Here is a 22,753-nt window from a genome sequence, read left to right as displayed (position 1 = left end):
ATGTGCCCATTGGTGAAACCTTTTAAATATGTTGCCTTGACTTGGGCTGCATTGTCTTTTGCATCATCATTTTCCATTCTTGTATATGGCTAATGTTTGATAGCAAATGCTAACTGGATGTAATACATGAACTGTGTGCCCTAATGAACGTTACGTAGCTAATGTGACTGACATATTACCAGTACTCACTCACTAGTAAACAACTATTTAGGAGTTATGTGGAATGATCTTTATTTCCATATTGAAGTGAATTATGATAGCAACTACTTTGATTACCTGTAAACTTTGAAAATGTGAATGTGAAATACTAATCATGAATATTTACAATAGAATATCAGAGTTTACTGGTTCCATTTTGTATATGTTATATGTTTTGTAGAAAGGGGTAGATCATTTTGACTTGTACTTGCATGCTGAGAAAGTGCGTGCACTCCTGATATACATGTTTAACCTACATAAATACGTACTCATATTTTTTTTTAAATAAATATAAAAAATATATTTACTTTCTATATTTATAGTAGTAGGTAGATCTTTGGGACTTGGTCATTTTAAAAGTACTGTAGCTAGCAGGCTAAAAAAGTGTGAGCACCCCTGATTTAGAGGGTTAAAATAATTTTAAAAATGTATTTACATGTTTGGTATTTTTGTATTAAAACTCAAGTTGATTAAGATATTTGAGCAAAAATGTAGAAAACGTATGAGAAAAAAAGTAGGGTGGGAGCCTGCCTTCGATGTGAACAAGCCGGCTCTCAGAGCCAGATCAGATCGTTCGCCATCGACCCATCACTACGTATGGTAGGGATGGAAATTTTGTCTCTCTGTTTTTTGTTTTTTTTTAAAGAGACTGTTCTTTTGGCTCGGCTCACTAAAAAGAGCTGGCCCTTTCCCAAGTGGCTCCTCAAATTGTTTAGTTGCCTTCATTTATTACCAAATGATGTGTATTGTGTAAAATTAATTACTAATGTAAAAAAAATACATGATATCAAATGTTTATTATTTAAACCTCAACGAACAGCTCACGAACAAATCGATTTTATGAGAACGCAGCGGGTTTAACCTCACCCCTCCCCCGCTCAGTGTGGACACAGAGGGCGCCACACATCTTGACCAATGACATTCGCCTTTAACAGAAAAAAAAACGAGGAAAAAAATAATCGGCTCCCACCGATGCCAAAAGGCTCCTGTCGTTCATTTCAAAGAGCCGGCTATTAGAGCCTATTAGTTCGCGACCGACACATCACTACTGTATGGTCGAAACTAGTTTGGAGAAAGGCTAACTTTCCACTCTGGGTCTCAGATGAAGAAAGTTCTTGATCTTCAACACCACTGAGCCCTGGCAGTTCAAGTGCAACAAAGGTAAGACAACGAATACCTTAAAGAAAGCAAACATTTTATTGCGGTTTTGTTTTGGACGTACCTTCAAGCCCAACACGTCACAGTTCAAGTCGTGATAAGCTCGCGTGCTTCTGGCTGCTGCTTCTAGAACGCCAAAGAAAGAACAATAGCCTCATTGAGATGGTGTCACGTAAAAGGCAGTTATGCTTATCTGCGTTATAACTCACCGTCGTCGTCGCTGTCACGGCGGTCCTCAAAGGAGCGCTGAAGCCGGGCCGTCTCCATTTCGAGAGCCACGGCCAACTTCTTCAACTTGGCAAAAAACTGCGACGTAGGGTCCATTTTCCAGGCTTAAAATAAATGTGTGTTAATAGCTACATAAATGCAAAGGAGCTACTTTTACGACTCCCTCCAACTTAGCGGAAGTACAAATGCTTCAATTTCGGCGCCACTGTCACTCTAACCGGAACTGTAAGTTCTTCTTCGATGGTATGGATGAACAGTATTTGGGTTATCGCACTGAACCACTGAACTCTACTACTGGAATGGCCCCGATCGCTTTCTGCGCATTGGATGCTTGAAGCCACCGGAAGTGTAGAAGTCGCCACGTTGTTTCACCCACAACAAGAAAGCCTCAGAACTAAGGAGTTCGAGATGCCGTCTTGTGCTGCTATTAATGGCACAAATCGTGATACTCGTGAAAATCGTGAGAAGGGACTTACATTTCACAGGTAGGTAAATGCTTATAAATAATAAAAATAGTTTTAAAAAAATTGATACTTTAAATCTGTAAGCATCTATTCATCTAAGTAGTTGTAAATTACCCCTTATTCTCCTTTAGATTTCCACACTGCAATGCTCAACTTCTAAAGCAATGGGTAGTAAATATTCGGAGAGACAGGTGGATTCCTGCAGCCAGATCGCAACTCTGTTCAAGTCATTTCACCGAGGAGAGCTTGGACAGGACCGGCCAGACTGTTAGATGACGACAAAATGCAGATACAACAATATTTGACTTTCCCGATCATCTTCTAAAGGTATGCCTTGCATTTAACTTTGATACTACGGAGATCCTTATCATAACAAATACCTTGTAAACACTGAAACTGAGTTGTTATGCATTGTAATTTCACACCATAGAGGTAGGAAAAACCTTAAACTGGAGGGAAATTTTAAGATTTGGGTCTAGTAAATTTACTCTGTTTTAATGGAATTTTTGTTAATTCGTGTTAATTTTTATACCGAAACATAATAAATGTAGTGAATGAAGATACATGAATGTGTATGCGTGTGTGCTTTTTGGGGTGAAGCAAGGTGGCCGACCTATGGCTTCATGCGGTCAGCCGTGACGCCCCTTCTAGTAGTATAGAGTTCAGTGGGTTATCGCCCCCTCCCGGCACTGGGCTGTAACTACTCATACTAACCTTGAGCACATTGAAGAAAAGAGACACCGTACTGCTATGGAGCAGTACAGTACGCCTAAAATAGATTAATTTGACTTGGTAGAGCCATAAAATTGAATACATACATATAAATATATATTTATTATAAGTTATTATCATTGTGAAAACAATCAATTAAGTGTGTGGGCAAATCTGATCTGTTTGTTGCCTCATTTGGGTTTTATTGGGTGGTTTACAATATAGATGCACTCAAAGTTTTTCAATTTGCAAATCAATTAATGATTATTATCATACTGTAACAATAGTATAAGTACTGATTGATGTTCTAAATACTGTCGTTCAGAGGATTCTTTTTTTATCGTATTGTGTTTATTTACAAATCTGACTGCAGCTGAGAAAGATGTAATACAGGCGTTAGTTACACTAAAGTGAAGTAAACTATCATCTACTGCTGGTCAAAAGCAGTAGTCAGTCTCCAAATGCAGCGATGAACACAAACAAGCGATTACGTGATCTTATGTGGAACTATACAGTACTATACTACACAAGACGGTGGGTGAATTCATCATGTTGAATGTGTCATGTAAATGTAGGGTGACCATGTTTTGATGATGAAAACAAGGACACTCGGCCTGGAAATGAGATATTTAAATGATACTGGAAGTTTACTGAAAGATGCCTTGTAATTTCAGTACATTTTAAAGTATGCCTCCTCTGTATGGATAGAATGATTTGTATGATTTGGTTTTTGTTGAAAATGTGCACTGAAATTTTGCTACGCTTTTCATACAATATTGCACGTAACAAATTTGCCCGTTTGCCCTGTACGGTATCGTTCTTGTTTAGAGTGCTAGAGTGCTAGCAGTTTGATAAAGAAGGTGAGAAACACGATTTAATTCAATCTCACCAAGGTGTACGGGAAGTCTGCATCAATAATAAGTTCCATTCATTCCTCATTCATAATTATTTTGCATTGTTTTCTGCATGTAAACCTGTAATTATTTTCTATAAAATATATTAATACAGTGGTGTGAAAAAGTGTTTGCCGCCTTCCTGATTTTTTTTTTTTTTTGCATGTTTCACACACTTAAATGTTTCAGATCATCAAACAAATGTAAATATTAGCCAATGACAACACAGCTGAACACAAATTGCAGTTTTTAAAGGTGTGAAAAAATGATTGCTCCCCCTGAAAGAAAGTCATTGAGATCCATCAGTCTGTAAAAGGATATAAAGCCATTTCTAAAGCTTTAGCGCTCCAAATGGCGAAAACATGGAACAGTGGTGAACCTTCCCAGGAGTGGCCGGCCAACCAAAATGACCCCAAGAGCGCAGTGACGACTCATCCGAGAGGTCACAAAGGACCCCACAACAACATCCAAAGAACTGCAGGCCTTACTTGCCTCAGTTAAGGTCAGTGTTCATGACTCCACCATAAGAAAGACACTGGGCACAAACGGCCTGCATGGCAGAGTTCCAAGACCAAAACCACTGCTGAACAAAAAGAACAATAAGGGTCGTCTCACTGTTACCAGAAAACATCTTGATGATCCCCAAGACCTTTGGGAAAATACTGTGTGGTCTGAAGAGACAAAAGTTGAACTTTCTGGAAGGTGTGTGTCCCATTACATCTGGTGTAAAAGTAACGCTGCATTTCAGAAAAAGAATATCATACCAACAGTAAAATATGGTGGTGGTAGTGTGATGGTCTGGGGCTGTTTTGCTGCTTGGGGACCTGGAAGACTTGCTGTGATAAATGGAAGCATGAATTCTGCTGATGGAGAATGTCCGGCCATCTGTTGGTGACCTCAAGCTGAAAGCAACTTGGGTTCTGCAGCAGGACAATGATCCAAAACACACCAGCAAGTCCACCTCTGAATGGCTGAAGTCTTTGGAGTGGCCTAGTCCAAGTCCTGACCCGAATCCTATTGAGGTGCTGTGGCATGACCTTAAAAAGGCACTTCATGCTGGAAAAGCCTCCAATGTGACTGAATGACAACAATTTTGCAAAATTCCTCCACAGCGCTGTAAGACACTCATTGCAAGTTACTACAAATGCTTGATTGGTGCCGCTAAGGGTGGCCCAACCAGTTATTAGGTTTAGGGGGCAGTCACTTTTTCGCACAGGACCATGTAGCTTTGGATTTTTTTTCTCCCCTAATAATAAAAAGTTGCATTTAAAAACTGCATTTTGTGTTCAGTTGTGTTGTTGACTAATATTTACATTTGTTTGATGATCTCAAACATATGAGTGTGTCAACGACGCAAAAAAATAAGAAATTTACAATGTGCATAATTCACGAGGAAGCATAAATGTTGTATATACAGGGTACTTTATTGATTATTGCTGGTAAATAATGGATCAGAAGACTCTTGGGTACAGTAGATACGTCAAATGATAGCTATTGAGTAATTGTTCATGTTGTTGCTGAGCTGCAGTCTCGTTCCTGGCCAGTCTCCTCACACAAGTCCTCCTCCTGAATATTGGAGCTCCACCATTTCCTCCAAGTCTTTCCTGACATCTGGAAAGCCCTGCAGCACCTCCTGAAAGTCGTCGCAGGACAGACTGAAGCACTGGCAGTAGGTCAGCGCCTTCCCCGTGGCCAGATGTTTGCCTCTGGTCAGCACACATGCCTCTGACCAACACACACGCACACACCAGAGCGTAGTTAATGAGCAAGCACGGATGCCGAGCAGAGCTGACAATTAATCCCAAGTGAAATAAATAAATAAGCAGACTTTTTTGGGGCTGCTTAGCTTAGAAGGACTTAAAGCCTGAGAATTAAATAAATCCCCAAACTGGAGAAGATAATGCATTTACTTTTAAAGATGCTCACATTGCAAATGTAGCCCTCCATAACAGTACACATTTTACACTACCTCTGCATGCGCTTTAAATGCTGATCATCAGCAGTTAATGAAATCAATGACATTTATTTTTGCCATGAATGCATGGGAAGCACTGACCTCTGGTTGCGCTCGTTACTACTTGCAGGTCAGATTTATAATGAGAAGACCATGTAAAAATGTGCACCGCATGCCTTTGTAGTTCTGAATAATTTATTGCGTACGTACATTCTGACGTTTTGGGATGGAATCCACGCACATTTTTACAGATGAGCCCCCTGGGTGTAGAACTCTCCAAAACTGCTGTGTTCTCAAATGGTCTCAACCTGGGGCCCAATGGTTATTAAGTTGCAACCTATTTTAGTTTATTTATTTAGTTAATTAATAGGGGCCGCACAGTGGCCTAGTGGTTAGTATATTGGCCACGCAGTCAGGAGATCTGGGTTCGTATCTCCGTTTGGGCAGATTCGTGTTCTCCACGCGTGCGTGGGTTTTCTCCGCGTACTTCGGCTTCCTCCCACATTATTTGTTATCGCTTGTTGGTCCACCTGCACTGCTGCATTTCCTCAAACTACGGTGTGGGCCGAGGGTCAAACGGGAGCGCGTTTTAATCGTGCCTCCAAAAAAATAGTGCCGTTAAAGGAAACTTACGTTAATGCGTTGTTAACGTTAACTTTGACAGCCCCTAGTTAAAACACATAATTACATGTCCATTTTAAAGGAATTTATTCATTCATTCATTTTTATAAGCTTCTCCTCACTAGGAGTATGCAGGAGCCTATCCCAGCTGACGTTGAGTGAGAGGTGGGGTACACCCTGGGTACATATAGACAACCATGACACTCACATTTATACCTATGGACAATTTAGAGTCGCCAATTCACCTAACATGGAGAAAACCCACACACGCACGGGGAGAACATGTAAGATGCCTAAGCAGAGATTCAAACCCAGACCTTCCAGTGGCCAACATGCTAACCACTAGGCCCCCGCGCAGCCAACCTATTAAGGCATTTTATTAAGGAAATGTGAGGATGAACATGATAACTGCGTGCATAAAAATATGCCTCGATTAAAAAGAAATATCAAAATGGCCCTAAATAAGACCACAAAATCTGATATTTTACTAATAATTGTGCAGTGACTGTATACCAAACAGGAAGATGACTAAAATATTGCTCAATTTTACATAAAAAAAAGTCAAACATCGGTTGATGTAATTTATGATCTGCTGCCTGCGACCCACCCAGAATGGATCCGTGACCCACTTTTGGGTCTCGACCCACCAGCTGAGGAATGCTGATCTAGACCAATGGACCAATATTTTGGCTGGTATTCTATCTGTGTTGTATTGTATTCTATCCATCTTCTGTTGTCTTGATGCTTGTACATAGTTTTTCTTAATCTGCCCCAACAAACATCAGCATCATCTTTTCCCCAGCAACATCACCAACATCCCTGCTGTGCTGTGGGAGGATAATCCATAAAAAACCTGCTGTTCACTTCCTTAAATCGCAGCGAGGTTTGAGGATAAGCAGGAGTTTTTACTGGAAACCATTTAACGAGACAGATGACAGAGAGATTTTTGCAAAAACCTTCTGCACGACATGACACGCAGGTGCTCCTACAGACAATTTGGGAAGAAGAACAACTTGCAGTGTGGATTACGAGATCTGTTATTGTATCCGGGGAGACACAAGCTTGGTATTTGTTGTCTCAGGGGATTTGGCTTTAGGACTGGAGGCTCATGGGTTCATGACCAGACGTGCACAGATGGAATATTTTGGAGAATTGTGACTATTTGTTGGAGAAATGCCAATTTCCTGAGCATCCCTTGAGCAAGAAACCTGGCTTAAAAATATTGAGTGACACAAATGACTGAAAAGGCAGCAATATGCACGCCACGCCACGAGTTGGCTGTGTATTTTGTCAAGAAACATTCCCAACAACTGCCTGTTCTTCCAGATCTTTTCGTTAACTGCAGAATTCCATTCAAATAGATGGACTCCAAGTTCTGTTGTTTTTAGCGTCTAAAATACAAAGTGTCAGACATGAACTCAGTGACGCACGGCCAGGGGAGGCAGGTGAGGCACAATCCTTTTCAACTGTGCCTGGTTCAGAGCTGGTTCCCACAGCTTTGCTTTTCCATTGTCATGGTTCCGCAATTGGTTCGCACTGAAACTGTCTTTTTTTGGTTCAACTCTGGCTCCAAAACCTTGCTGGGCCGAGTGGGCAAACGGTTTGCATAATGACATGCCGGAGTTACCCAAAAAAATTCTGCGACTTACCGCCATATTTTTTACATTGCATTGCAAACTCCAGCCATCCTTCTTCTGCTAATCCGAAGTCGGGTCGCGGGAGCAGCAGCCTAAACAGGGAAGCCCAGACTTCCCTCTACCCAGATACTTTGTCCAGTTCCTCCAGGCGGATCCCGAGGCATTCGAAGGCCAGTTGAGAGACATAGTCTTTCCAACGTGTCCTGGATCTTCCCCGACGCCTCCGACTGGTCGGATGTGCCCTGAACACTTCCTCAGGGATTCGTCCAGGAGCCGTCCTAACCAGATGCCCGAGCCATCTCATCTGGCTCCTCTCAGTGCGGAGGGGCAGTGGTTCTGAGCTTCTCCCGGATGACAGTGCTTCCCACCTTATCTCTAAGGGCGAGCCCAGCTACCCTACGGAGAAAACTCATCTGTGCCGGGCGATCTTGTCCTTTTGGTCATTAACCAAAGCTCCTGCCCGCAGGTGAGGGTAGTAACGTAGCTCGTCCGGTAAACTGAGGGCTTTGCCTTTCGGCTCAGTTCCCTCTTCACCACAACGGACCGATGCAGAGTCCGCATCACTGCAGACGCCGCACCAATCCGCCTGTCGATCTCGTGTGCCATCCTTCCTTCAATCGTGAACAACACCCCAGGGTACTTAAACTCCTCCACTTGGGGCAGGATCTCATCCCGACCTGGAGATGGCACTCTAGCCATTAGCAAACTCTGATAATGGAAAATGGACACCAGAGGAAACCATTTGATGTCCATTTGGACATCCGAAGAAGTGCAGAAGAAATTTGAAACACCGGCAAGAACCCGGCCAATACTGGAATGCATCAGAGGCGAGGTGGCTGCTGCGGGTTTTGTTTGTTTTTTCAAACAAATAAATCACAAACTCAAGAAATGACAGGAGTGGCAGTGGTCGAACGAGAGTAATGCCTTATTTTGAGGAGCTCGACAAGGTTTTGGGCCACAGACACCGGCTTGCCAACTTGCTGGTGGATTAAATACCACATTGCTGTACTTCTCCGAACTCCACCGAAACTCTGGAGGTCATCACAAAAGAAGACCAAGGCACAAGTCAGACCTGTCTGGACTGCCGTAAGTTGTATTTGTTCAGTTAATGTTCACAGCCCAGTTTGGGGTGTAAATATTAGCCTGCTGTTAATGTTAGCATGCTAGCTTACTTCTCCTTCTCCTTAACCCTTCTCTTCTGCGTACGGCAGCAAACTAGTTTCATTGTAAACCTATAGTCATGTAAGAAGTAACATTTATTGTGCAATTGTTCTGGTTTCATATGTTTTTATGTTTTTTCTGTCAGAACAATGGGGATGAGATGGATCGTCCCATCGTTTTGCATTACAGCGGAAGAGGGGGTACTGACTTGGCTTGTGGCGCCTGTCAATTTGTGTTTGTCAGCATGTCGCCAATTATATCATGTTGCAGAAACATTTATTATACACCATGACTTTCTGCAGCCTGTGTAATGTCTTTAATGTAATGTAGAGAACTTCTTTTCACTTAATCATGTCGGATATGCCATGGCTGACTCCACGCAATGTGACGCTACCTTTTGCCTTTTCAATATTTTTTGACTACATGTAATAGCCAATCCCGAAAAAGCGATCAAGTCATAAATTTTCCGCGATATTGAGAAGGACAACTGTATGGTAAATGTAAAATTTGACCTCTGGGGAGCGAAAAAGTTAGTTATTTTTAAGTTTAGTCGAAGTGTTGTAAATCAAGCGCACCTCCAAAGAAGTCGCCGTCACACAGTTCCCTCTGGAAGGAGTTGTTCTCCTCCAGCACTTGGCCGTGGTCGATGAAGAACATGCGGTCGCCAGGCACGTTCTCCCGGGTGATGATGTCGCCCTCCTGGTACACCTCGTACTCCAGCTTCTGAATGACTGTGCTGAGGAAGTTCTCGTCCTGACTCCGGAACAGCGGCATGTTCCTCAGCAGGCGGCTGCACATCACTGTCAGGATTTGCTGCAACGTGATAGCCAACATTCGATGAAACGACGACAGCAAAGTGTGAGCATTTTGTAACGATGGCGCAGTCGCACCTCTTTCAGCGCCGACGACACGGTGTGCATGACTTCCTTCTCGTCAAACCATTTGCCTCCGTAGCGCGCCTGGTAGTAGTTAGTGATGCGCAGCTGCAGCTCTGGAGGGAGCTTCATGAAGGCCATGTAGTGCTCCAGGCGACTCATCTGAGGACACGCATAATGGTTTGGTTTTGTAGACCAACACCTACAACTTCTGCAATTAAAAGGTCCTTTTTTAAAGGGGTTGTAACAGTAATATGTGTCGCTAGAGGATGTTTATTAACACCATACATGAAAAAAAGATGAGTCCGCCCCGTGTATACGCCCGCAACTTGACGGAGGACACGTGTTAAAATACAGCCTGGAGCTCAGCCATCTACAGGGACGGGCCACCCGGAGGACCAGGGGTTTTCCTGGTGGGGCCGTTTTTAAAGTGGATTTATTTGCCCCTCCCTACATGCAGAGTGTGAGTAGGGCCCCACGATCCAAGAGGGCGCATTCTCTGCAAATGCGAAGAGCCTGTGCATTGCATTAGGTCACCGAAGTGTGAATAAAATTGCAGACTTTTAATCTGCTTTCTTGTCAGTCCCTGTGAGTATATAATGGTCCTTCCTGCTCCCTTTGAAGGCAGAGGGTGTGGGTTCAATCCCAGCCCTGGACAGTTGTTGTTTTTTAACGAAAGGAGGCTGGTAATGTGGGATGGGGCCAGTCTGAACAAAAAAGTCCAGGGCCAAATGATTGTCCTGGTCCACCCGTGGCCAACTCCAGACATGGGAGCTGTAAGTTTGATGTTTGTAAGTTCGACTTTGTTTTCCTTCAGCAAACATGCTAACCTAACATGAGTAAGTGTAATGTTAGCACTGTAGCTCGCATAGTTATGCTAGCGTTGCTCGTGTAAATGTAGTGGATAAAGTACAAAACAGTGCCTCTCTGTGGACAAACGCATTTCATTAGCATTAAAGCTACAGACAGTTGTTTTAAAATGACGAATGATGAAGAGGTGTCACACATGCCGACCTTGCTCTTGTACTCCTTGGAGGCGGGGTCAGTGTTGGCGATCATGGCGGTGGTGTTGGCCACCAGCACGGTGTACATCAGGCAGCCGGACACCATGCTGACCATGACGATCCACATTTCCACGTAATCTAACAACACAAGACACAAGGTCAACATTGTCATACATACAGTGTTGTGAAAAAGTGTTTGCCCCGGTCCTGATTTCTGATTCTTTTGCATGTTTGTCACACTTAAATGTTTGAGATCATCAAACAAATGTAAATATTACTCAATGACAACACAACTGAACACAAAATGCAGTTTTTAAATGAAACTTTTTATTATTAAGGGAGAAAAAAAATCCAAAGCTACATGGCCCTATGTGGAAAAAGTATTGCCCCCTAAAGCTAATAAGTGGTTGGGCCCCCTTAGCAGCAACAACTGCAATCAAGCGTTTGTGATAACTTGCAATGATTCTCTTACAGCGCTGTGGAGGAATTTAGCAGAATTGTTGTCATTCAGTCACATTGGAGGCTTTTCCAGCATGAAGCGCCTTTTTAAGGTCATGCCACAGCATCTCAATAGGATTCAGGTAAGGACTTGGACTACACTCCAAAATCTTCATCCATTCAGAGGTGGACTTGCTGGTTTGTTTTGGATCATTGTCCTGCTGCAGAACCCAAGTTGCTTTCAGCTTGAGGTCACCAACAGATGGCCGGACATTCTCCTTCAGCAGAATTCATGCTTCCATTTATCACAGCAAGTCTTCCAGGTCCTCAAGCAGCAAAACAGCCCCAGACCATCACACTACCACCACCATATTTTACTATTGGTATGACGTTCTTTTTCTGAAATGCAGCGTTACTTTTACGCCAGATATGATGACCTTCCAAAAAGTTAAACTTTTGTCTCGTCAGACCACACAGTATTTTCCCAAAGGTCTTGGGGATCATCAAGATGTTTTATGGCAAAATTGAGACGAGCCTTAATGTTCTTTTTTTTTCAGCAGCGGTTTTCGTCTTGGACCCCTTCTTATGGTGGAGTCATGAACACTGACCTTAACTGAGGAAAGTGAGGCCTGCAGTTCTCAGGATTGTTGTGGGGTCTTTTGTGACTTCTTGGCTGGCCAATCCTGGGAAGGTTCACCACTATTCCATGTTTTTGCCATTTGTGGATAATGGCTCTCACTGTGGTTTGCTGGAGTCCCAAAGCCTTTTCCAGACTGATAGATCTGAATTACTTTCTTTCTGGGAGGTGGGCAATCACTTTTTCACGCAGGACCATGTAGATTTTGATTTTTTTTCCTCCCTTAATAATAAAATATTTCATTTAAAACTGCATTTTGTGTTCAGTTGTGTTGTCACTGACTAATATTTACATTTGTTTGATGATCTGAAACATTTAAGTGTAACAAACATGCAAAAAAATAAGAAATCAGTAAAGGGGCAAACACCACTGTATATGCTTATATATGTGGAGGGAGGCTCCTCACTTGTGGGTGCGTCCATGGATCCGTAGGAGAGCGCGATCATCTGGGAAAGAGCCCGGAAAACTCCCCAAGAGTACTTCACAATGACTGTGGCATTCTAGAAAGAACCTTTTGCTCCTTAATATCGAGCACTACACGTCACATGACACTGGGTGTGCAGTATACAGCAATCCCTCGCCACTTTGCACTTCAAATTTCGCGGTTTCATTCTGTCACGGTTTTTCCAGATCTATGACCTATTATTAGTAGAAAATATGCCTATTTAAGCAAATTTGACATGTTTTGGGCCAAAATTAAGAATTTTCAAGCATAAAAATGGCTACATGAACTCAAATACAAACATAAGGCATTCAGAAGATGCATTCAAGGATGAGGTGTAGTATTCTACACTAGTCACTAGGTGTCAGTAATGTTAATTGATGAGACAATAGCCACTGCAGAAAGTACTGTGCAGAAGCACAAAGTAAAAACAACAACAAAGAACTCTCCCAATACTGTATTATGTTTTATTTATGTCTTACTTATTTATGTCTTACTTATGTCTTATTTTCTGTTATTCTGTCTACCATGTTTGGTTAATGCGAGTGTAAAGGTGACTACAGGGGTGTTATTCAATGTCAAGAGGGCTCTAATATGTTAAAAAAATCATATTTACAAGGTCGTAAACAGGTTTTCTATGCTCTAACTACGAAAATATTCCATTTATAACTTAGGAATCCTACTTGGCGGAAATTCACTTGTCACGGTCGGGTGTGGAACCAATTAACCGTGATAAACGAGGGATGACTGTAAAGCCAATTTAACCAACCCAATACAAGGAATACGCATACTTATGTTTAGTGTTGTGCAGCACTTGCATTGGATCTCACTGGTAAAATTGGAATTTATTGTACCATCAGGTTTTCCTTGCGGACCCAGCAGTCAGTCGGGAACTCCTCCAGCATGGGGACAAAGTACTGGATGCAACCGTTCCAGTGACACAGCAGGAATATCATCATGAACAGAGACAGGATGCGGAAGAAGAGACGCACCACCTCCAAGTTTGCGTTGGATACCTGAGAAAAGAAGACACTCACAGGTAAAAGACTGAACAAGACACATTTGACTGCACTTTGGGGTGGTTGGCATGCAGACTGGTTCAGATAGCAAAATACAAACGCTTACAGTACCAGTCAAAAATTTTGACACACGCGCTCATACTATTGAATGAGAGAGCGTATTTAAACTTTTGACTGGTACTGTTGATGCCCAATTTGCGTTCTGTGTTTTTCAAATCTGTGAATTTCCCTCAAAAACTCGACAGTGGAACGCCTGATGTCAAATTGAAAGCAAATTTTCCAATAGAAAATGATGAAAAGTACGTTCCTTTCCTTTTATTATGACTGATGTTGACATATTGTCTCGAGAGATGCACAATATCTTTTTTTTTCAAACCGATACCGATGGCTTTCTGCTTCTCAAGACCGATACGGTACCCATAGCTTTTTTATATCTACTTCTGATACGGTACCCATAGCTTTTTGATATTTACTTCTTTTATTTAAATTTAACTGTATTTTGTGCACACCTGGAGGTAATTAGGATTTGTTGATTTGTCCTAACCAAATATCATGCCATTAGTGCTACCACATCACTACTATCAGGAGAACCAGAGTATAGAGCGGAGGGAGCCACCTGGCGTGGCCCAGCAAGGTGCACTGTATTCGGGCACACGCTCTGAGCAGCCAGTGTGATGCCACAGAGGTCTCTGGCAAACCTCTTTTACTTTTCAAATGCACCAGTGCTGGCGTTTCAGGTGGCTGATAAGGTCGTTTGTGTGGTTGATGTTTTTTTTTCTTTCCTCATTGCGAAGTGTTTAGTACAACTAGCATTTGAAATGTCTTCGGAAACAAGTGAGCTCAGGGGAAGTTACGACAGGAAGGAGGAAGAAGGACCGATTGATTTGCTCACCCGCACAGTGCGGGTAATCTCGCCTAATTGGAGCGTTTCTCTTTAAATTATCGGTTATCTGAGCTATTTTATGGGATTAATCTGCGTGACCTCATGATTCCCTCATATTGGCCCAATAATTATCGTGCACCCCTAATTGTCATGTTAACCATATTGTACTGAGCAGCTCGAATAGGGACCCACTTTAGATGCAGTTTTTAAGTTCCATTTCCTGTTTTGTGGTTATCATCACATTTCTCTAAGACACACTAAAAGTAGCCCTCGAATATGTTTTATGTAACATATTTTGCAACATGTTCTTCGCATTCTGACATAAGTTAACTTGTACTTTTCTTACTTTTGAGGGAATTTTCAAAATTCATTTTCAAAAGCCACCGACAACAAACTAATAAACAATTGCGCTACTTTCCTTTGTCTCTAAATTATCCTAATTCAGTGTTTTTGTGTTTAAAATGAACCAAACCGAGAAAGAACTGATTTATTGAGCTGTTTTGGATGCTGGTAAAGAGGGTTTAATGTCAATCAACTTCAAAATCTGCTTACTTTCTCCACTTCGTTGAAGAAACGGACCAGCCTGGACACCCGGGCCAGTCGGATCAGGCTGAGGATGCGTACAAACATGAGGATCCTCATCATCTTGGTGGTCTTGGAGGGGTTGTCGTCATTGTGGTAGTGTAAGTCCTAGCAGAGGCACAATCGCACACCAGTGTCATCTTATTTTTAGGACCGCACACACACACACACACAAAAACAAACAAACAATGTTTCGATGTAATAATGTGCTTTATTACCGCAAACAGCAGTATGTAGCCAATAGGGAAGGCGGCAATAACATCCGGAATGAACCACGTCCTCAGGTAGCTCACTCGGATCTGCTTGATGTCCAGAATAGCTTCCTGGGAAACACGAGAGAGGCAGCATGACTCAGCAGGTAGACTGATCTTTTTTTACAAGCTTGCACGCAACAAAGCTGTCAATGAATGCGCGCCGGGCACTTCATTAGGTACAACCACAAGTTCTGTGTATGTTTATAGCAGGGGAGGGCAAACGTTTTGACTCGTGGGCCTCATTGGGTTAAAAGATTTGTATATAGGTGGCATCAAGCAGAACGGCATACTTGCTCACGGTGCAACGAAGCGAAAACAACGCATCCACAGCAAGTTAGTGCATCACATAAATCAACAACTAAGCGCTAAACATAGCACGTAACTTAAAACTGTTATTTCCAAATGCCCGCAAGGCATGCTGGGTCGTCCAGCTGCAACAACAATATGAACTGTGAACAATAAAACATTGGATATCAAGAGTATGTTAACTCGTCCTTCTCTGACAACCTCCTCAACATATTTTGCGATCTAGCAAAAATGTTTATAGCAGGGGCCACCAACGCGGTGCCTGAGGGCACCAGGTAGCCCCCCACGACCACATGAGGCAGGTTTTCAGTTAATAATGTAAGAGTGCTAGAATAAAATGCATTCTGAAATACAAAATGAGTGAGTTGTAGATACCAACATTTTGTTCATGTTCTGGCAAAACAAGCATATTTGGTTTGTTTGGGTTGAAATAAGAAATGAAAGTAAATGTTACAAAAATGAGTAGCTCTTAGCCATTTCCAAGTAGCTCTCACAAGAAAAAATGTTGGAGACCCATGGATTATAGTGTGTAGTGGCTCTGCCTAGTGGTGAGGTTGGGAATTTCATGATGTCAAAGTGTCCTTCAGGCTGTACACATTGGCATTTAAACACAATTTTCGGGAGAAAAACAGCTTTAAAGTTGCGCAAAACGTCCGAGTTTGAGCTGCCGCCATGTGTCATATTAGCATGCAATGCAAAAACTCAGCCAGCAACTCCTGTCTGTGAGTTGAGCTTTTCCTTCGGCTTTTACCGTGTAACCCCGGTCAGCGTACACCCCGGTTAGCGTGTTCTTTGGTTAACGTCAAAGATTTAAGCCAAAATTTCGCCTCGGCCTTGTGTGCAATATGGTCCAACTGTGTTCTTAATGTATTTTTATCACAAAACATTGGTGTTAGCAGCCTATTAGCATACTAATACATGGAAACCAGAACCGAAAGTCATCAGCAGTTGACTCTGTCGTTCTTTGCTAGCTATCACAGTTACGCCACCAGTCTCTGCTTTTGTTATTAATCATGGCGTCAAAATAAGCCACAATGGAGCCAAAGAAAGTTGCAGGTGCAGGAATAAGAAGACGTCTTGATCTTGCTTGCTGCATAAAGCAAACACAAAGAGAAGCGACAGAAGAAACTTCATTTGTACAGGGTGTCCCAAATAATATTATTAATTATTTTTTTCTCATAAGTTTACGACTTTATCCTCGGAAATTTACCACTTTGTTCTCGTAATATTATGAATTTTTTTTTTGACTCTATTGTTGTAAATTTACGACTTTATTCTCAAAATCTCAGATTATTTCAATAATCTGTCATTACAGGCATTGCCTGAGACAGCCATGAAAAGGGGAGATTTATGTGACCTTTGCCCTTGGGCAAAGGTAATATTGCAACTTTTTTTCTTGTAAATTTACGACTTTATCTTTGGAAATTTACAACTTTATTCTCGTAATATTATGACTTTTTTTCTCGTAAATTTACGACTTTACCCTCATAAATTTTATCCTTGTAAATTTACGACTTTATCCTTGAAAATTTAAGACTTTATTCTCGTAATATTATGACTTTTTTTCTCGGAAATTCACCAATTTATCCTCGTAAATTTTATCCTTGTAAATTTACGACTTTATTCATATAACATTGTAAATTTCTGACTTTTTTTCTCGAAATCTCAGATGACTTTTTTTTTTTTCAATGTGGCCCTAATACTCCGTCGTAAAATAGTGATGTGCAATACCGATGATTTTGTTTCTGATCCGACAGAGTCAAATTCAGTTCCAATGAGGCCCTGATACTACGTTGTAGAGAAACACTATTGAATTCAAGAAATAACAAAACAGGAAGTTGGTATTCGTCTTGATCTCGCTGCCATATTGTGTCTTCGGCAACAATGGCGTCTTCATTGAAGGTAAAAGTAACCTTAAATGTTCATTCATCCCTTTCATTCATGCATTTACATGTGTACAGAATTGTTTTATGCATGTAAAACTATAACTGTAAAACACTTTTGGCTTTCTGGAACGGATACATTGGATTTACGTTATTTCTTATGGGAAAAACGGATTTGGTTAGAGTATGTTTCGGTTAGAGTCAGACGCTAACCAAGGTTCCACTGTGTTTGTTTGGTTTTTCACGTTTTTTTCGCTCCCTTTTTGTCTCCCACGACCTCCATACAAATGACATGCACATGTGCCATGGCTAATTATGCTAATTATGTTTTGTGGTTATGATGCTCACCCGTAAATGGTCAAAAAGAGAATTGTTTGGATGCGCACGTCACTTTTTAGTAAACCTTTTCCCTTCGTTATGTTTCCAAACGTGAGACAGACTCGTCTGATGTCAGCGTGTCAAAGAAAGGGAGAGTGAAATTAGGCATTGAGAAACACCTCTGCACAAGAGGGTCCAGCTGCAATGCTGTAACTCACTGCTGTTACAGCACATGGCATGCTAATGTGCTATAAACAGCCCATCCATCCATCTCCTATGCCGCTTATCCTCACTAGGGTTACGGGGGTATGCTGGAGCCTATCCCAGCTGACTTGGGGCGAGAGGCGGGGTACACCCTGGACTGTTCGCCAGTCAGTCCTGGGGCACATGTAGACAAACAATCATTCAATGCTAAACATCGTGTGGTGGAATCTAAGCGCACAGATGGGCCGTTGGCGACTGACTAGCTGGATGTGACAAAAGGTGAGCAGATGAAGGCCAGCTTAGTGCCTCTCACGCAGCCAATCCCTGTTACCAAACCTAACAGCAACGACCAATTTCACCCATTCGCAGGGGCAGGGGTAGCTGGGGGCGGGCGTATTAATCTAGACTTTTGTCTCCGTCCGTGGAGTGGATTACAGATGAGAGGGCCTGCGCATGTGGTCTACACGGGGGTTACAGTGCTCCAGATTGTGCCTGAAAATAGAAAGCGTGCGGCCCGCCCTCACCTCGCCGTCCTCTGTTATGATGCCCATGCGGAAATTCAAGGCCACATCAATCAGGAAGAGCGTGTCGGAGAAGACATTAAAGCCTTCCCATGCCAGCCCGCTGGTCCTGTCCAGGAACGCTATCTCCATGGGGATGCCAATTAGGTTGAGGAAAGTGATGGCCATCATGCCCATGATGTAGTAGCTCCTGTGGGAGGAACATCACACAAATGCAAGCGTTGAACAGGCCACGGGGTGTTTTCTTCTTTCTTGTCGAATTTTTTTTTTGGGGGGGGGGAGTGGGACTATGCGCCTATGTCGGTCCACGTCACCATTGCAAGGCTCAAATAACTCTCTGCCGTGTCTCCTTTTTCACGCCGCCTGATCACCTTACTGCTGACAACAACACTGCAGGAGATAATGTGTCTGCATCCAACACTTTGTTCCTGGAATTCTTTCAGTCCCGTCCTTATTTGTCCCCCCCCCCCACACACGCACATGCTGATACAGTTCTACAAATACTATTTTGGGCAGCTAGATAGTTTATTGGTCCTTTGCAGGAACTGACTTTGTTTCAGCAGCCGTGCTCATAAACAGACCTGTTTTTTCATGCGTTATTTCACCATTTAGCTTGCAAAGGATGTTCTTACATAAGTCATTATGAAATGTGCTGAAATGACGTTGCAGTTGACATAATTAATCATGAAATGCACCACAGTCAATAAGCAGCTGAGGTCAATATGCATAATTGATATGAAATATAGTGGTACAGATATGAATACTGCTAAATTCAATAGTAAATGCATACAAATAGGAATTCCACTGCAGTCACCATGGAATGCATTACAACGTATGTGAAATGTACTGATAGAAATGTGAATTTTAAGGCTGTCAAATGATTACATTTTTTAAATAATCACCATTTTCAAATGAATTCATCATGATTCATCACCATGTCACACTGTTACCTTGTATTACGTCATCATATTACCTTATCATTTTCCTATGCATTTTAAACTAGCAAAGAGTACCTTTGGAGTACAGAAAGTGAACAAATGCATTGCAGTTGATGTGAAACGGATGGGGGTGTAGGATTCAATAAGCTTTGCTTCTTCCTACTCCTTTTTGGACATGTAGTACTGTAAATTGTACTATGTGAAGTATTCCAATGTAAGTTGTATGCATGTTCAAACATTATCAGGTCTGAAATCTGCCCATGTTTACTGTATATTAGGATATTTATATTTGTATATGTATTAACAGCGCCAAATTAACTAAAAATAAAGAGATGGCACACGTGTCTGAAAATCTATTTACCAAACACTGGTTTCTTTTAACACGTCTAACTGTGTTGTCATGAGCAACGAGGAATGGCGTTCAAAGACACCACGTCATTTAAGATGAAATCACATGTTTTTGAGTGAATTTTCTGGGATTTCCGAGCACACTTAAATGCAGCAAATTGTACTTTCGCATTAAGAGTTGCAAAGTGAGTGACAAGAATATCCACTTATTGATTTTCATTGCATTTCTGTTGATTTAGACCACAGGTGTCAAATTCAAGGCCCGGGGGCCGGATATGGCTCACCATATCATTTTATGTGGCCCGCGAAAGCCTTGAAATGATTCATGTCAAAAGGACACTTATTTTAATAATTTTTTAAAAATATTTGTATATATATTGTAATTTTGTTATTAATATTAATTTTGTCTTTATATTTATAAGCTTTTTCATTGTTTTACTGTAAAATTATATGATTTATATTATTGTATTTTTATATGTATGCTGTAATTTATTTTTACTGAATATAAATATATTTAAATAAGTAACAATTTTAATATATAAAAAATAATTTTACAATAATATAAAAATTTTAACATTTAATAAACATTTACAGCTACATTTACAATAAATAATAAAATAATATATTAAAGTAAAAACAAAATTAATATTACTAACAAAAACAACTTAAATATTTTTTTTAAATCAAAAAGACAATCTTTCGTGCTAAATGTGTTTGTTGTCAATTTTGGCAGAAAACCTAATCTTTTTTTGTTTTCAAATCCAATTTAAAATGATTTAATGATGATTAAATTTAATGTTTTCATTAGTTATTAATAAAAAATGAATGTAATAATTAATTATTAACGAAATTCTAAAATAGAATTATACAAGTGGCCCTCTGAGGATAACCATAACTGCGATGTGGCCCACGGTGAAGACGAGTGTGACGCCCCTGATTTAGACCACCGATACACGCATGATAAAGACGTTGTTGCGATGTTCGGAGTGTCCGGGAACGCATCTCGCGGTCTGTCACGTGACAATGACGAAGCGTTGTTGCAATGAATGTGCTCAAGAGGTGTTTGTTTGAAGTTGCTCTGCTGTTGATGTGTTCAGGTCAGAATAAAGTTATAAAAGAGCGTCAGACACTGTGGGACTCTGTGGGGAGCTACACTGCCCCCCTGTCCGTCCGTTCATGACGCTAAAGATGTATCGTAATCAATGAAATATATTAGTTACCCGCCTTTACCGCGCTATTTTTGACAGACCTAATCAATTTTGTTTAAAATTTGTACAAGAAATGGAGGAATTTCATTCACTAAAATCCAAATGAAAATAGGGTATGCATGTCCACTATCATCAATGTGCAACTCAGCACAATTAATATGACCAATGTGTTGATCAAATCAATTCTAAATGTATTGTTGCAAAAGCAAATGCATTGCGATGTGCATCATCAATATGCATTGCACTGGGAAAATGTTTAATTCAGCACAGATATTGACACAGATGTCAAAACTGCTAGAAAGCAATACTAAATGTTGGGATTCAAAGGCAAATTTCCTGACAGCCTTCATGAAATGCAAATCAAAGGCATAAAAATCAGTGTGACATATACTGTACTTGTACAGGTACTGTACAAATATAAATTTGGTTAAAATGTATGTAAAATATTTATGAATTTTAACAGTATGGGTCCCAAAAATGCATTTTGCTACCATTATTATGAAGTGTACTGAGATTAATATGCAAGGCACTACTGTAAACATGCAATTCAGCACAATCAATATGAAACAGGTATGAATATTGCTAAAAATCAATCAAAAGCCTAAATGTATTGATACAAACAGGAATTTCAGCTTAGCCAACATGCAACACCTCACAGCCAATAATACAAATGCTCATTTTGATAAAATGTGTAGAAGAAATGCAGGAATTTCACCAAATGTACAGTACTGGCATACGTAAGTAAAACTCAATTCCATGAGTATGAAATGCGTCATATGCAATGCTGTGCAATAAATATTCAAATATACTGATAGACGTGTTTTTTTCTGCCCAACTCTACAGTATATAAAATTTACTGATGAATGACTAAGTCGTGTATTGATAATAAATCACTCTTAAAAGTAAAAGCACTGAAAAATAATGCAAGTCAAGGTAACTATGCCAATATGAAGTTTATATTTTTGCTGCAGTCAAAAGAGCATAAACGCTCAATATGAATAGAATGAAATTTCCAATAATTTGAATTCATCTGCCGAATGAAAACATCAACATACAGTACAATCTCCTATGCTAAAGTCAATGTAAATGCACTAAATACAGGCTTATTATGTTGTTGACTGAAAAAAAGTATTATTTGAGTTCAGAGCAACTTTCTAGACAGTGTTGTAGAGGGGTGGGGGGCTCTTGTGTGTGTTGTTACCTCAGTAGGCTGAAGGGGTGGATGACAAAGACGCCGCTCTGCAGCTGGCGTATGCACTCCTTCTCCACCGCCACCTCGCTGCCGTACATGTACAGCGACTGGCGGTTTTGCTGCGGCAGGAGGAGAGCTCTCCACCCACAGGTGGCCCTGGAGCATCCCCCCACGGCCACCGCCGGCTCCTTCAGTCTCTCCATGGCCGCTGTGGCATGGCTCGATCTCTTCATCGCACCATCCCTTCTCAGCCTCTACTTCTTGTTCTTGTTCTTCTTCTGTGACAGGCTTTGCCCTCTTCTTCTAGCAGCCCTGACCTCCTCTCATGGTCACTAGGTGCTTTTCCGTGCAAGAGCCCTGCCTTAATGAAGCTGCACGGAGGCGAGGCGGGAGGATGATGCCCAGCCTCCCTCCATCCTGTCTCTCGCTTTCTCTCTCCGTCCATCCCTCCCTCTCTATTTCTGCATCCAGTCTTTTCATTTCTTCTCTTTTTCTCTCAGCTCATCAACTATTCAGGACTTAACTTTCATCCTCCATGAATCATCCCGTGTCAAGGGGCTAAAGTCCAGTCCATATTCGTATTGGAGTGTGTGTGTGTGTGTGTGTGTGTGTGTGTGTGTGTGTGTATGGATATACTCGATACTGCATGAGTGTTCAGTATGGGACACTTGTATAG

General features: G+C 41.3%; 2 protein-coding genes and 1 long non-coding RNA gene across 4 annotated transcripts in view; 1 reads left to right on the top strand and 2 right to left on the bottom strand.

The window, feature by feature from the left end:
• Positions 1-1,967, bottom strand: part of ska3 (spindle and kinetochore associated complex subunit 3) — a 12,505-nt gene extending 10,538 nt beyond the window's left edge. The window contains exons 1-2 of the mRNA XM_054787886.1: positions 1,566-1,967; positions 1,421-1,482 (exon numbers count right to left, since the gene is read on the bottom strand). Coding sequence (XP_054643861.1) covers positions 1,421-1,482; positions 1,566-1,680 — 177 coding nt within the window. The 5' untranslated portion in view covers positions 1,681-1,967. The remainder of the gene's footprint in view (positions 1-1,420; positions 1,483-1,565) is intronic.
• On the top strand, positions 1,154-19,940 carry LOC129187982 (uncharacterized). Its single transcript, XR_008572500.1, has 5 exons — positions 1,154-1,359; positions 5,181-5,325; positions 7,030-8,950; positions 13,282-13,460; positions 14,895-19,940. It is a non-coding gene; the product is annotated as an uncharacterized LOC129187982 (long non-coding RNA).
• Positions 5,070-22,753, bottom strand: hcn5 (hyperpolarization activated cyclic nucleotide-gated potassium channel 5). 2 transcript variants are annotated; one of them, XM_054787888.1, is made up of 10 exons: positions 22,087-22,749; positions 18,395-18,581; positions 15,124-15,228; positions 14,876-15,013; positions 13,276-13,437; positions 12,386-12,479; positions 10,915-11,042; positions 9,916-10,062; positions 9,601-9,838; positions 5,070-5,377 (listed from the first exon to the last, which is right to left on the bottom strand). In XM_054787888.1, exons 1-10 carry the CDS (start codon positions 22,308-22,310, stop codon positions 5,202-5,204), a joined length of 1,599 nt encoding a protein of 532 aa, XP_054643863.1. In that variant the 5' UTR covers positions 22,311-22,749; the 3' UTR covers positions 5,070-5,201. The 2 variants fall into 2 exon arrangements, with proteins under 2 accessions (XP_054643863.1, XP_054643865.1); XM_054787890.1 differs by lacking the exon at positions 18,395-18,581 and having other exon boundaries at positions 22,087-22,753.

Source organism: Dunckerocampus dactyliophorus, chromosome 9 (genome assembly GCF_027744805.1).
Source record: "Dunckerocampus dactyliophorus isolate RoL2022-P2 chromosome 9, RoL_Ddac_1.1, whole genome shotgun sequence".
In the NCBI taxonomy this organism is placed as follows: Eukaryota; Metazoa; Chordata; class Actinopteri; order Syngnathiformes; family Syngnathidae; genus Dunckerocampus; species Dunckerocampus dactyliophorus.
This window is presented reverse-complemented; position numbering and strand designations above follow the sequence as displayed.